The sequence below is a fragment of the Elgaria multicarinata genome, chromosome 17, assembly GCF_023053635.1.
Source record: "Elgaria multicarinata webbii isolate HBS135686 ecotype San Diego chromosome 17, rElgMul1.1.pri, whole genome shotgun sequence".
Taxonomy (NCBI): Eukaryota; Metazoa; Chordata; class Lepidosauria; order Squamata; family Anguidae; genus Elgaria; species Elgaria multicarinata.
This window is the reverse complement of record NC_086187.1, coordinates 26,367,029-26,382,073: the sequence shown is the minus strand read 5'-3', so window position 1 is coordinate 26,382,073 and position 15,045 is coordinate 26,367,029. Positions and strand designations below refer to the sequence as shown.

Here is a 15,045-nt window from a genome sequence, read left to right as displayed (position 1 = left end):
TTATGTGGCTAAAAACAGAATTAGATGGCTGCAGTTTGACATCAGAATAAACCCAACCATCTTGCATTGGTTTTAAGGAAAGGAATGGAAAGGAACCTCTCGTGCAAGCAGAGTCATTACTGACTCTTGGAAGGACGCCAGCTTTCGCTGACGTTTTCTTGGCAGGCCTTATAGCGGGGTGGTTTGCCGTTGCCTTCCCCGGACGTTATTACCTTTCCCCCAGCTAACTGGGTACTCATTTTACCGACCTCAGGAGGATGGAAGGCTGAGTCGACCCAAGCCGGCTGCCTGAAACCAGCTTCTGCTGGGATCGAACTCAGGACGTACCGCTCTGTGCCAGATGAGGCTCACAATTCTTTCCCACTGGTTTCAATGGGACTTGGATGGATTGTGTCCTTAATTATTATTTTTTCGCTACAGTAAAGGATCACTAAGTGCTGGGGTAAACTCAGAATCTCTCAATGTTCATTTCACAAGTTTTGCCCTGGAGATCTTCAATAGGATTTGCTACAGTAGGACTTGCACAAAAGACAGGTTGGTGTTACCCAAGTAAGATAACACATTTTGGTGAAATGGGATTTGTGAAAATTGGGATAATTTCTTCTTGAACTTTTATAAGAACATAACCTTTGCTTTTTGCTTTTTTACTGTTATCCCCATATAGAGTTGTTTCTTGGCAAGCTCTATAGATCTGTTGCTGGGGGGAAAACAGAACTTGAAAATACGTTATGTTGAATATTTAAATAGGAAAAATATGGAGAGGCTGAGTTGTTGGCTTGCATCTTTGTGATAACTGATTTAACATTTTTAACTGTGAGTGGTTAATTTATATCTGTTTGTCTCCTGTGCAAGGTTTGCCTAAGAAAAATAGCTTTTTTTGTTGTAAATTTTAGCATGTTTATATTGGATTAGTTTATTGAATTGGTTAATTTTTATCCCCGAGAGGGAAACATGGTTTTAGTACTTTGAATAAAGTTGGGGGTTTTCGAGAATGTGGTTTTACTTGTTTAGACCATGGAATGTATGTAGAGTGTTTGACCTTGTTGGTTCTCCTGGACTTCTCAGCAACTTTCAGTACCATTGGCCATGGTATTGTTACACGAATATGCTTGGACCAAGTGCAACATAGTGTTCAGATTTGTATACACTTGGTAGAAAGATGACAGAGGCTTCTTGGGTTTTTCTCATTTTACTGAACTGCAGTTAAGGGTGAACACTGTCGCTCACGCAGAAGCAATGTCACACCCCTCAAACATGGAGGGGTTGTTTTTATGCATTTATGTCATCAACGCCATCAGCTTACATTCATTGGTCCATGTGATTTACCATGTGGTTAGTAATGTTGATATGTGCTTGTTAGTGCAATCAAACATTTATTGAGATAGTAAACACGCATGTGCAAAGGGAGCTTATGGGTTAAGTTGGTGAGGATAGTACTCAGACTTTATTGGTGCATTTGATCACTTACGGATGCTTCTTTGTCTTCAGCCGGTGGGAACTCCTCCCAAACATCACACTATGTACTGATTTGTATCTCTTCTTTGTGTGTGCGTATGTGTAACTCTTACATCTCCGTATGTGGAACCTCCCTCTGGGAGGACTTTCTGGGTGGTGGTATTGGTTAGTAGCTTTGATTTCCTGTAACAGTGGAAATTTGTATAACAGTATCCTTTTGGACAGTCTCTCTGGAATGGGTCTTGGAGTCATGGTATTGGAGTAGCTCCAGTCCTTCCTGGGAGGATTGACCTAAAAGATGGTGCTGGAGTACTTTTGCTCCATCCTTAGCCATTGACATTTGGGATGACTTAGGGTTCCCTGTTGCCACCGCCCCCCCCATGCTTTTCAATATGGCCTCAAGTAAGTCCTGTGGGTCAGAGGAGCGGCTGGGAGTTTTAGGGGAGGCCTAGTCAGCCCCCCCTTTTTAAAAAAAACATTGTATTTTTACCCTGCTTTTCAGCTGAAAAAGGCTCTCTGAGTGGCTTACAATTAATTAGCAAAGACAGAAAAGCATAATACTGACCAATAAAGTAGTAGTGTGCAGATACACTGCACAGGTCAAGCTTAATAATAATAATAATAATATGCACATGTGCATAGGCTTGCAGTCTTAAAAGAACCAGTGGCATGCTTTTGTGTTTTGAAACTTTCAAAGTTTTTTTTTTTAAAAGAATGTGTTTTAATCTCTGTTATCAAGAAGGTTGAGAGACAAGATCAGATATATTAAAAACACTGGATTATAATAGAGCTTCTTTTGCTACAAGCTTTCTACCTTTACAAAAAAAGCAACCTTCAGGTTTTACAGCCAACAGGTGTGTTTCGCCCTGTTCTTCTAGAACAGCCTTCCTCAACCTGGGGCGCTCCAGATGTGTTGGACTGCATCTCCCAGAATGCCCCAGCTGGGGCATTCTGGGAGTTGTAGTCCAGCACATCTGGAGCGCCCCAGGTTGAGGAAGGCTGTTCTAGAACAATGTTTTAAAACCTTTCTTAGGCATCTATGGGAATATTTTAGTTCAGGAGTACAGTTATAAGGGAGAGGCGGGTAAGAATTATTATTATTATTATTATTATTATTATTGAATACAATGTATAATAGCTTTATTCACACCTTGTTTTACTCTGGGAAATTAGCTAGACTAACAATGCAATCAAATGCATGTCTACTCAGAAGTAAGTCCTACTGCGTTCAGTGAAATTTACTCCTAAGTAACCGTGTACAGGATTGCATCCTAAACGAAAAGAAACAGGGGAGGGTGAGTGTCAAAGCGCATGCGCGGTAGTGATTCAGGTAGGAAAAATAGCTGTTAAATAAGGCCGGAGGGTGAGAAAGAGGCGTGCGCGGAGGGCGCGCATGCGCTGTGGTGGTCGCACGCGCTCTGAAGCGAAAATTGGCGGTAAAATCAGCCAGCGGTTGAAAGAGAGAAAGAGACGTGCGCAGAGCGCGCGCATGCGCTGTGGTGGCCCCACGCGCTGTGCAGCGAAAAACGGCGGTTAAATCAGGCCGGCGATGGAGCGCGCATGCGCAGCGGCAGCCCCACCGGCTCCTGAGGCGAGGATGTGGCGCGGGAAGGGGCGGGCGCTGCTCGCGTTTGGGCTCGGCGTGGCTTTTGAGGCGCTGGCCTGGTGGCTACTGAGGTGGCGCCGGCGGCGACTGGGGACGTCGTCGTCGCCGGTGCGCGAGGTGCTTTTCTTCCCGTCGCGCGTGACCTGCGTCGAGGGGCTGCTGGCGGAGGAGGAGGCCGCGGCCGCCCGCCGCGCCCCGTGCGCGTGCCCGCTGCCCCACGGCGAGAGCGCGCTCAGCCGCCTCCTGGCCCGCGTGCTGTCGGCGCGGCGCTCGCTCGACCTCTGCCTCTTCGCCTTCTCCAGCCCGCAGCTCCGCCGGGCCGTCGTCCTCTTGCACCGGCGGGGCGTCCGCGTCCGCGTCGTCACCGACGCCGACTACATGGCCCTCAGGGGCTCCCAGATCGGGCCCCTCCGGATGGCCGGTAAGTGGGGCGGCGCGGGGTTGTGTGTGGTGGGGAGGGGGCCGTGAGGGGCCGTGAGGGGAAGTAACGGCCCGGGAGGCGCATGAATCAGGGTGACCCTATGAAAAGGAGGACGCGGCTAAACCCCCTAACCCCCCCCCCCCCCGGGCTCCCCACAGATGCAAAGGCAAGGGGATTTCAGCCGGGGCCATTTGTCTGCATGCAGCACCTGGTGAAATCCCCTCTCCATCACAAGTGTTGCAGCTGCCTTATTATTATTATTATTATTTATATAGCACCATCAATGTACATGGTGCTGTACAGAGTAAAACAGTAAATAGCAAGACTCTGCCGCATAGGCTTACATTCTAATAAAATCATAGTAAAACAATAAGGAGATACAAAAGAGGGCAGGGCTCATGCAGCTGCAACTCCTGTGATGGAGAGGGGATTTCAGCCATGCAGCACCAGGTGAAATCCCCTCTCCATCACAGGAGTTGCAGCTGCAGGAGCCCTGCCCTCTTTTGTATCAGGTCAGTCAAGGCAAGGCTCCTGCAGCTGCGACTCCTGTGATGAAGAGGGGATTTCAGCCGGGGCCATTTGTCTGCATGCAGCACCTGGTGAAATCCCCTCTCCATCACAAGAGTTGCAGCTGCAGGAGCCCTGCCTTGACTGACTAGATACAAAAGAGGGTAGGGCTCTTGCAGCTGCAATTCCTGTGATGAAGAGGGGATTTAATAGTAATAATAATAATAATACTTATTTCTTACTCATCTCTCCCTTTGGATCGAGGCGGGGAACAACATTAGAACAGGAATCAATACATTTTAACAATTCTTGATTTTACATGGATCTGGATAGGCCTGCCGGAAAAGGCTAGTCTTTAAAGCGGCCTTAAAATCACACAGAGAGTTAATTTTACGAATCTCCCGCTCCACAATCTGGGGGCGACAGAAGAAAAGGTCCTCTGGGAAACTGACGTCAGCCTAGTTTTAGCTGACTGAAGTAGGTTCACCCCAGAGGACCTGAGTGTGCGGGTCTAACAAGGACACCTGCTGAAATTCCCCTTTCAATGCAAATGTTAAAGATACAGGAGCGCCGTCCATGAATTGATTATCACTACTTGGGGATATTAGCAACATTAGTATAGTGCCCATAATCGGCATAAATCTACATATTAAGAAGAGGTAGAAGTGCCCTGTGAAATCTTAGGCCGTTAGTTTGTCGGGTGGATTTATTGGTTTGGTTTGACTCGTACGTCGCTTTTCTACCAATAATGGTGCTCAACGCGACTTTTAATTTTTATTTATTAGCACGATATTAGCAATATTAATATAGTAGTAGCACTGAAGGCGCTCTGTGTGTGTGAGAGAGTGTCCTTCCCCACTCATCTTTTTGCTTTAAGAGCTTTATTAGAGAAGGAGACTCAGAGGAGGACCTGCAAGATGAACTATAGTGCTTATAGTTCAAGTTTGTATGGGGAGAGTTGATTATTAAGATATTACGGTGCCTGCCCATTTAATGTTCAATAGTAAATACTAGCATCTTGAATTGAAACTGAAAAATTAGCAGATGTTGTAGATGGAACCGGGTTAGACCAATGTGCTCCAATCTACAAGCTCCCGGGAGCTCCCTGACAGTTGCCTTTTCTGCTGATTCAAGTTTCCAAACTTTCTTTAGGGCTGGGCCAAGGCAGAGTGAAACAGAAACGAACAACACTGGAGGGAGGAAAAGACAAAATTGTCTAGTGTGTGGGTTCCAGTATTCCTATACTTAACCTCAGAAACGGTCATGTGTGCTGGTAATCTGGAAGACCCTATATGGGGATATTTTAAAGACTCCCTTTATAGGTTAAAAGAAGTATTTAAAATGTACACAGTGCAAGATGCCCCCTTGCTGCAGGGCAATTAGGTAGTGATGTAGGGTCATTTGCTTTGGAAAATTTTGTTTGCATTGGAAAATTTCCTAATATAAATTAGGTTGATTTGCATAGGGTCATTTGTGCATGACAATTTTGAATTTGTATTGGAATTTTTTTATGCTCTAGAGAGATCTAATCTACCATGTTTATTTTATTTATATTTAATAAACAGCAAAGCTACAAAAAGGTACCCCATGTAAATTATTTGCTCCATTATTATTACTTATTTATTACATTTATATACCGCCTCCATAGCAAGAGCTCTCTGGGCGTATTTAGAATACAGAAATTCTGTAATGAGATAAAAACAAGTATAGAAAATTTAAAATTCTAAAACATAGAACATACACACATAAAGCATTAAAAACCGTTAAAAAACTAAACATGTGGGTGATTAAGATGTGCCGCCATATGCCTGGGCAAAGAGGAAAGTCTTAACCTGGTGCCGGAAAGATAGCAGCGTTGGCGCCAGGCGAGCCTTGTCAGGGAGATCGTTCCACAGTCTGGGGGCCACCACCGAAAAGGCCTTGTCCCTCGTTGCCACACTCCGAGCCTCTCTCGGAGTAGGCACCCGGAGGAGGACCTTAGATGTTGAACGTGGTGACCGGGTATATTCATGTCGGGAGAGGCGTTCCGTCGGGTATTGTGGTCCCCAGCCGTGTAAGGCTTTATAGGTCAAAACCAGCACCTTGAATTGGGCTCGGAAACATACAAGCAGCCAGTGCAAGCAGACCAGAGCAGGTGTTATATGGTCGAACCTTCTGGTTCCTGAAATCAATCTGGCCGCTGCATTTTGCACGAGCTGCAGCTTCCGAACAGTACACAACAAGTATTTGACTTGAAAAATTGGAGGGGGGAATTTAAGGCACACTTAACATTATTTAAATGTTATATTATGTACAAAAAATTCTGGAAAAGTGTTGACACACTAATTTCAGCAACCCAAAGAATGCACGATTGCTCACAACCACTCATGTCTTTCAATAGAGTCTAACTGTCTTCCACTATTGGGGTACCTTCAGTTTTGCTGTTACTTACTTTTTAGTTCTGTTTCATCTAAGGCGTAATTCAATTATTATTTTTTTGGAAAAATCTACACTGGAATTAGGCTTGTATAAATGCTGTGTGTGGGGGCATTCAATGGCTGAAATTCTGTAGTTTACCCTAGAGACATAATTTTTGCATGCTTAGAGAACTTTGCAGAATAGTTCTAAGTGTATTTGGTACACTTTGGTACATTTATCCCTATTAAAACTAAGTGTATTTAATAGGGATAAATGCCAAGTTCTACATCTAGGAAATAGAAACCAAATAGAAACGGTTTGTGAACCGCCCAGAGAGCTTCGGCTATTGGGCGGTATAAAAATGTAATAAATAAATAAATAATAAACAAATGCAGTTACAAGATGGGGGATAATTGGCTCAGCAATACTACAAACGAGAAGGATCTTGGAATTGTTGTAGATCACAAGCTGAATATGAGCCAACAGTGCGATATGGCTGCAAGAAAGGCCAATGCTATTTTGGGCTGCATTAATAGAAGTATAGCTTCCAAATCACGTGAGGTACTGGTTCCTCTCTATTCAGCCCTGGTTAGGTCTCATCTAGAATATTGTGTCCAGTTCTGGGCTCCACAATTCAAGAAGGACGCAGACAAGCTGGAGCGTGTTCAGAGGAGGGCAACCAGGTTGATCAGGGTTCTGGAAACAAAGCCCTATGAAGAGAGACTGAAAGAACTGGGCCTGTTTAGCCTGGAGAAGAGAAGATGGAGGGGAGACATGAGAGCACTCTTCAAAGACTTAAAAGGTTGTCACACAGAGGAGGGCCAGGATCTCTTCTCGATCCTCCCAGAGTGCAGGACACGGAATAACGGGCTCAGGTTAAAGGAAGCCAGATTCCAGCTGGACTGTTAGAGCAGTATGACAATGGAATCAGTTACCTAGGGAGGTGGTGGGGTCTCCCACACTAGAGGCATTCAAGAGGCAGCTGGACAAGCATCTGTCAGGGATGCTTTAGGGTGGATTCCTCGATGGCCTTGTAGGCCCCTTCCAACTCTGCTATTCTATGATTCTATGGTGAGAAGACAAGATTGAATTTGTGGGACTGAACGAGCTATTCTCATTTTTAGGAATTCAGGTACGTCATGATCAGGAAACTGGCTACATGCACCATAAATTTGCCATCATTGACAAAAAGATGCTAATCACTGGCTCTTTGAACTGGACCACTCAAGCAATCCAGAACAACAGAGAGAATCTGCTGATAGTGGAGGACAGAGACTGCGTGAATATTTTTGTAGCAGAATTTGAAAAGATTTGGGAGAACTACAATCCAGTTAATTATATTTTTTTCCCCCAAAAAGAAAAACAAGTATTGAAAAAGAATAAAACTTAAGAAATGGCAATTTAACAGCAGTAAATACTTTAGTTCAAAGAGTGATGTTCAAAGTTTGGTTCAGATGCTCATGCTATTTGAGAATGGCAGTCTTTTTTTAACAATAACCAAGTAACAAAAGTAAAGAATTGTACACTACTATGTTGTCAGTGGGTTTCCCCCCCTGAGAAATAGTGATATGCTTTAATCATTGACAATAAGCCATGGTGCCCATGGGTGCCAGGTTGCATATGCAAGCCCTTCTTTGAGGGTTATTGTGTTATGTGAACCTGGTGAGCATGTGCTATGTGAGCGTTACACAACCCTCACATTATACGAGGGTTGTTTAACGGTCGCGTAACCCATGTTCACTGGGCTCACATGACATGACAATTCCCGAATGGGGGTTACATATTAAAATTGGTGGTGGCCTTTATTTATTTATTTTTTAAAGTGTTACAAAAGGGGGAATAAAAGAAGAGAAGCAATCCCCTAACAATTACCAATCCATTAGATAAGTAAATATGTATAGTATGAAAAGATATGAAGGAAGGTGGATTAATACAACTTCTAGGGAAAGGTAGCTAAACAACAACAAAAGAATTATCTATAAATGTAACTAAGTATACGATTGAACTAACTTATAAATGTGCTGTACTAAAATTGGTGGTGGCATGCGCTGCAGCCTCATCATGGGTTAAATAACTCACAGTGGGGTGTCATGATGTACAAACTGCCCAACTGAGATTAAATTCATACATGCAGAAATAGTATGCAAGTACAGACCACCACCTAAGACTAAGAGAGTATTCGTTACCATTGTAAAACAACTCCCATCTGCACAGTGGAAGTTAACATTTATTATTAGTTTTACTGTAGTGTTCTTTCTGAGTTACTAGTTTGAACATGCCGTTTTTTAAAAAAATATTTGGGTTCATTTTAAAACGTAGTGCATTCTACCTTGATACAGTCTTAGGACCATTTGCTTTTTCTACTTTCCTAAAATACCTGTAGACATGTGCTATCTTTGCATTTTTCTAATTTGTATTTTTACTAATACGTATGCGTTTAAAATGATGTTCTAATGGTCTGTTTACTGTAAATAAAGATTGATTTATATGCTATGAAAACCAAGAGAGACCTTAACTACAAGATACACTTGCAGATAAATGCCTTGTGTGTGTCTGTTTAATTCACAGGTAGGTTCTGTGCTGCTCTTTTATGTGTGGACTGCAAATGTGCAGAGTTGAGCCATGGAACGCAAAGTGAGGAAGGGCGAACTTGAGAACTTGTCTTTCTGCTAAGAATTAACTAGGTGCAGAAACAGACTAAATAGAGGGCACCTTACTGCAGCATTGATTTTATATAGCCAAGGCTAGAACTTGACTGTAGAAATCCAACTTCAGTGTTTAAGCTGAGCTTGTTTCAGGAGTGAACTGTTGAAAGACGAATTCAGCAATGGCAACAACTCACAATTTTGGAAGTAAACGGCATGCAGGGAGCATGGGTCTTGTTTACAAGCAGAATTATGCTCCCAGAAAGCTTCCAGGAGCATAGTTCTGCTTCCAAACAAGGATACAAAAAATGGGGGGATGGGTTGTCCACCCGTTAGAATGAGTTATCCATCAGCTAGTTGTGAGAATGAAACTGTCTTATGAAAAAGCACATTACAGCAGAAGCTTGAGCAATTACAAGCCTCCTTTTGCTCAAACTGCATAAAAAGAGGAAACAGGCCAGAGGGGGTAGCAGCTTTCTTGTCTGTCTTTGAACTACTGTCCATTGCAGCTGAGAGGTCGGTATGTGTTAGTGCTTGAAAATATGTATGTATTCTCTGTGTGCCTAAAAATCATTAGATTTTAGGAAGAGCGATGCTGGATCAGTGTCTAAGCCTTAATCACTAAATATACAGAAATAATGTGAAAATCATAAGGGCATTTTTATAATTCCAAGTGTGCTCTTTGCTGTGTACCTGCCCTGAAATGCCTCTCAAGGGCAGACTGAGTTAGACGAGGTAGAAGCTGTATATAATCATAGCGCTTAGTGCATTGCATAGAGCTGTTATTGGTGACTATAGCATCTTTGATGTCAGTCTTCCGTTTCTTGCTGAAAAATGCTAAGCCCAAGATCTTACCTGCTATGTTTAGCTCCAACAAAAACCTTCTCCACAGCATGCCAAAGGTGGTGCAAAAATAGTTTATTACGATATAGTTTTATGTATACTTAAGTAATATTTACAAAATCATCATCAGCTACATCCATGGGAACCCTAGCATGTCACACAAAGTTTGTAAGATATAAATACTGTGACATTAGTGATACTTCTATTACAGTGAACAGATGAAGAGGGAAATAGCTCTTCAAAAAGCATGAAAATAAAACAAAGAGGAGATATATACCTTTCAGGCTCATAGAAGGAGGCTCAAACACATTCTTCTTTGCAAAAAGGCAGTTTAGACATGTTAGTCACCAGGCAGATTTGTGGGGACCTCCCCTCCATCCTCTAGTGAATCGCTTTTATTTACCTCCCTCTTTTGAAAAAATGTTACTGTTTTGGTAGGCAGCATCATAGCTGCCCCTTCCAAAAACAGACACCCTTGTTCTGCCTCTTGAAGTTTGTAGAGCTGTAGGAATTGTATATTCTCCTCATGCTCGATTCGTGGATGACCACTGCATAAAGCAATCAATGATGGTCAGTTTGAAGATGAAGCTTGTGTAGGTCTGCTTGTTGTTCAGGCAGGCTTATAGTGTAAGCTGAAATGGCATCCATACGTTTTAGAAGTAGGCTGGTGAGTGGGCACGAGGAATATCTCAAGTAGTGATAATGTGTGTACATTACACACATGTACACATGCCTACCTTTTTAGCCACATGTAAGATTTGTCCAAACAAGTACCATATTGGAGAATTGTATTACTACAGGCTTTTGCAACTCAAAAGCAAAATGTGCACTTACAATAGCTATTTCTTACACATGGTAGCTGTTGTTTTAAACTAGATTAGACTCCGTGTTCTTCTACTGGCAAAATGGAAGTGACAACCCTAAGCCAATCCATGTTTACCAGATTTGTTAGTTCTGTTGGCACTAAATTAGGTTCTACTGTTTCATTTACCCTCTAGTGGAGTTCTAGGCATGGCCTGAGCTTCCAAGTGATGCAGTCAGTAAGACTCCTCTCTCTACTGAGAAATGCCTCAGACTCTAGTGGTAAGCACCGCAACTCAATCCTGTTAAAACTACATTGTAATGAAACATAGTGTAGCTGTAAATTGAGCAATCATCCTATGTTATCTGTATTCTGCCATGCTGTTACAACACCATGCCATGTAACTTGAAAGGGTGGATTGTGGGAATTGAAATCTACTCCGTTCTCTTCAAGAAACCCTTGATTTACTCTGCAATAGTGTTACGTTACCATGCAAAAATATTGGTGTATGCTTAGCGATAGAATAGCTACCACCACCATTACTATATAAATATAGTGTATCTGCACACCCGAGTGTTGTTTATGCCACTGTCAACTCTGAAGATTATTTAACTGAATAGAGAAGAAAGTCAGTGTATAGATACGTAGGTAAAGTTTTGAAACACTGTACATGTTCTTTGGACAGGCATTTCCAAAACTAAAAAGGTGTCAGAGAAATTTTAAAATATATTTATAACATTCAAACAAACCAACAAACATTCTGTAAGGGAACATAGAGCAGGTTTATCAGGTTACACTAATTTCCTTTTCCAAGTCAAAAAGACATCTGTATTAGAACAAGATTAAAAAAAAGTCACCCCAAAAAACCCTCCACTAGTTTTTGAGTAATAAATATTTACATTGCGTGCTTTGAATACTATACAGGTTTTAAATTATTTTTAAAGAGAATAACAAAGCTTTTAAAAAATGGAAAAAATTACAAAGGAAAGATAAGCTACACTGAGCGTGCATGTGCTTAAAGTGTTCACAATGAAGTACTGCAGATGAACCACCAAAATGCAAAAAGTCCAGTGGGATTCTAATCAAGTATGTTGTCATAACAAAAAGCGACACTTCTTTTAAACAACGTATAGGGCTACTTGCAGGCAGCCTCTGCCACAGGAAAAACAGCCTGCTTGGGATTTTGCACAGCAGCACAAGCAACCCTCCTTTTCCATTTCATAATAGGATAAAAGAAAACAAGTTTCATTAACAGGTTTTGTTTCAAAAGGAGAGAAGAAAAATGATCTGGAAAAGACAAGGTTTAGGAAGCCATTATGCAGGTACATTTATACTGTACATCCATCTGTGTTGAACTTTCACTAAGACCACACATTCTGGTTATTTTTGTAGTGTAGGCTTGTATAAAATGCAGCAGCTTGCAACAGGATATACCAATTTATTCACACAATGTATATACTGTGACCTTTAAGAGCCATTTTAAAAATACAACTCCCAGAATACCAACTTTGCTTTGCTGTGTATGAAGAACACCTTGATCACAGCAGTACAGACTGTCTTGAGCAAAAGGAAGTTTGGTTGCTTTACTATCCTTTTTACACCAATTTAAATGTTTGGAAAAGCACTGGCTATTATAAACTTAGAGGAAAGATAACATTTCTGTTTTTAGAAAAGGAAGTACATGGAGCAACATGAAATGGTTTTGCAAGAGATAACTTGTTCTTTTGGCAGGTTTCTCTCAAATTTTAGGTAAATAACATGGAAAAATAAATTTCTTCTGTCCAGTTAAAAGCCTAGTCAATGCTGAAGAAGAGAGAAAACAAAACCAGGCCTGCAAAATAATTTCAGAGATAATTGCTACATCAGCTTCCTCTGTTAGTCATAAGCTGGTCATTCCAATATGCAATAACAGTTCTCTGCAAGCTAAGGGGATGTACAAACTGCTGGAGACATCAAATGGAAACCAGCCAACTTGTCATCTCTCTCATACCCAATTTAAAAAGGAACTGCCAGATGTGCAACAAGCACAAAACCGAAGTTCTTCTATGGGGACTGCCCTGTTTGAAGGCGGCAACAACTACAGTAAAAATGTCACGACCCTGTGCTTTAGCCATTAATAGCAGCAAAGGCCCACAGAATAGTATCACTGTGGCACATTAAAAGATAGTAACACGAAGAATACACAGAACACCTGGCCCCAGTTACCCCTAACATGCCTTGTGTATTCCTTTGCTCCAAATAAGCTGTTACTTGGAAAAAGCTACTTTTTATTACTATGAAACTGTCTGATGGAACAAGATGAAGCTGCAAGAGAAATGAGTTGACCTTGCTAGCAAGTGATTGCAAAACTTCACTTTACACATTTGTGTCTGCCCAAAAGCTCAAAAGTTTTTAGTGTGGATAGGCTAAAGAGCAAAAATCCACCTCAAATAATCTGAAGTCTACAGAATTAGAGGAGAATGCAGCAATCAGCAAAGCAGGTAAACTACTTTAAAATACAGAAAACATCTCGCCCATGAAATTTACAGAATTAACTGTCAATATTTGAAGCAACAAGTTCAAAAGAGCAATACCCACCTGATTTTGTACTGAAATGTACATGCGTTATTCATTGCCTCTCTACATTGTCCTACTTGGGAAAGTCCAATTAAGTTTAGGAATCCAATAAATCAAAGAATATATTCACTGCCAATGTAAATATATTCGCTGCCAGTAAATAGAAAAAAATAACTAAATGGATTCCATAGAACTGCTTTGTTTCAGATAAATTATGGAACTAACAGACATATCTTCAACTTGACCTGCCATTTTTCAAATACCACCTTTTATTAGGTTTATCTTGTGACCTGCCATTCTTCTTCTCTTTAGACTCCCCTTTCCACTGCCATCTTGTAACTGAATATCTACATGCAGATGCTGCTAGCTTGCATGAACAGAGGGGCGACAATACTCTTTCCTTGATCTATATTTAGACTTGTTAAGTCAAATTCAAGAATAAGATCCCACTTCTGCTTTTACCTATGCTTGGGAGGCTGACCTCACCTCGGCTGTACTGTCCCAAACGCCTTGCATATCAGCATGCCAAAGCCCTTCCTGGTTTGCAAAGAGCCCTTCTATTTACAATTCTGTACCATTCCTGCCAGTTGTATGGTGGAAGGTGGCATAGACCTATTCCAAAAGTGCCAACAATTTCTTTAAGAAATAAAAACGTAATGACTGAGCTTCTGGGCAGAACACAAATTCTAAGTTCACAGTTGTGAGAAAATTTGGGCATGTTGTGCTATGTACACACAGGCAGGAGGCATGGCCTTGCACTGAAATTAGCTGTAAGGGACAGTTATCCCTGGCGCATCATAAGGACATTCCTCAAGGAACTTGCATAATGGTTCTCTTGATTTAATTTACTTGTTGGGGGTGGGGAGTTGTTCCTAGCTCAATACCTGCAATTGCTGGCAAACAAGTTTAGTAAAAGTTTTTTCCCCCGGAGAGTTCTAAGCTACATTAGGGTAATAGATTTCAGATTTGACCACACAGCAGAACTATGCAATATACACACCAGCTCTGTCTCAAGTGTCTGTCACCCCACCCCACCCCAAATAATGTAATTTTTCTTGCTGTAGCTATCAAGCTTGACTGTGGGAGCTTGTACCAAAACAACATCTACGTATTTTGCTTTAGAGGTGAAAAGTTTGGCTCAAAGCATGCACTTAAGTGCTGGGGTATTCTTAACAGTGGTGGAGCTAAGCACAGTGCGTTGCCTTCCTGCCCTTTCCCCCTCCCGGGGCCCTGTTACTATACCAATGCATTCGGTAAAACAGAGCTAGCTTATCAATAGGCTGTTGAGCCTTAATACTGACACTTAGTGTAATGGATATACAGTAGAAAGGGCTTTGTGTGTGAAGAGCCAAAAGGGGGCATCTGCCCAATCTCTCTCTACTCCCTTGCCAAGGCAAGGAAACGGGGAGTCCATCTCACGGTGGGCAGAAGAACTGCCAGCACTTTTCCAGTCTTTTCTTCTGGAGCATCTGTACAAAAAAATAACGAGCAACAGCAATGAGAATCCTAAGGAACAAAAACCAAAAGGGTGCTTGTGCTGTGATGCGGCAAGCGAGTAGGTGCACGTGGTCAAGATGAACAGGAAGGAGAGAGCTAGTCTTTCTTCAAGTCCTTGGATTCAAAGAGCTTGAGGCGTTCCTGCACCGTCAGGCCTTCCTTCAGACTCTGCACATTTGGGGTGGAGGAGAGAAGAGAAAGAACAAACAGTTAAAAAATGCTATTCTGGAGAGAAAGGCAAAGTCCAATACAGAGAAATGGCACAGATGCTCAGGAAAAGAAAAGGCAAGAGAAGGCATCCTCAATGAAGGGATTA

At 42.0% G+C, this 15,045-nt stretch overlaps 2 protein-coding genes across 9 annotated transcripts in view; one reads left to right on the top strand and one right to left on the bottom strand.

Annotated features, from left to right (window-relative positions):
* Positions 1-15,045, bottom strand: part of MPRIP (myosin phosphatase Rho interacting protein) — a 477,073-nt gene that overhangs the window by 320,133 nt on the left and 141,895 nt on the right. For 4 of the 8 annotated variants that reach the window (XM_063143223.1, XM_063143227.1, XM_063143228.1 and 1 more), the window contains 2 exons: positions 13,730-14,897; positions 9,939-13,694 (listed from right to left, as the gene is read on the bottom strand). In XM_063143223.1, coding sequence (XP_062999293.1) covers positions 14,826-14,897 — 72 coding nt within the window. In that variant the 3' untranslated portion in view covers positions 9,939-13,694; positions 13,730-14,825. Of the gene's footprint in view, positions 1-9,938; positions 14,898-15,045 lie in introns of those variants that run through there. The other 4 variants (XM_063143226.1, XM_063143230.1, XM_063143225.1 and 1 more) reach the window with 3 other exon arrangements.
* PLD6 (phospholipase D family member 6) lies at positions 3,005-7,954 on the top strand. The gene is made up of 2 exons (XM_063143495.1): positions 3,005-3,482; positions 7,511-7,954. The coding sequence occupies exons 1-2, from the start codon at positions 3,005-3,007 to the stop codon at positions 7,774-7,776; spliced, it is 744 nt and encodes a 247-aa protein (XP_062999565.1). The 3' UTR covers positions 7,777-7,954.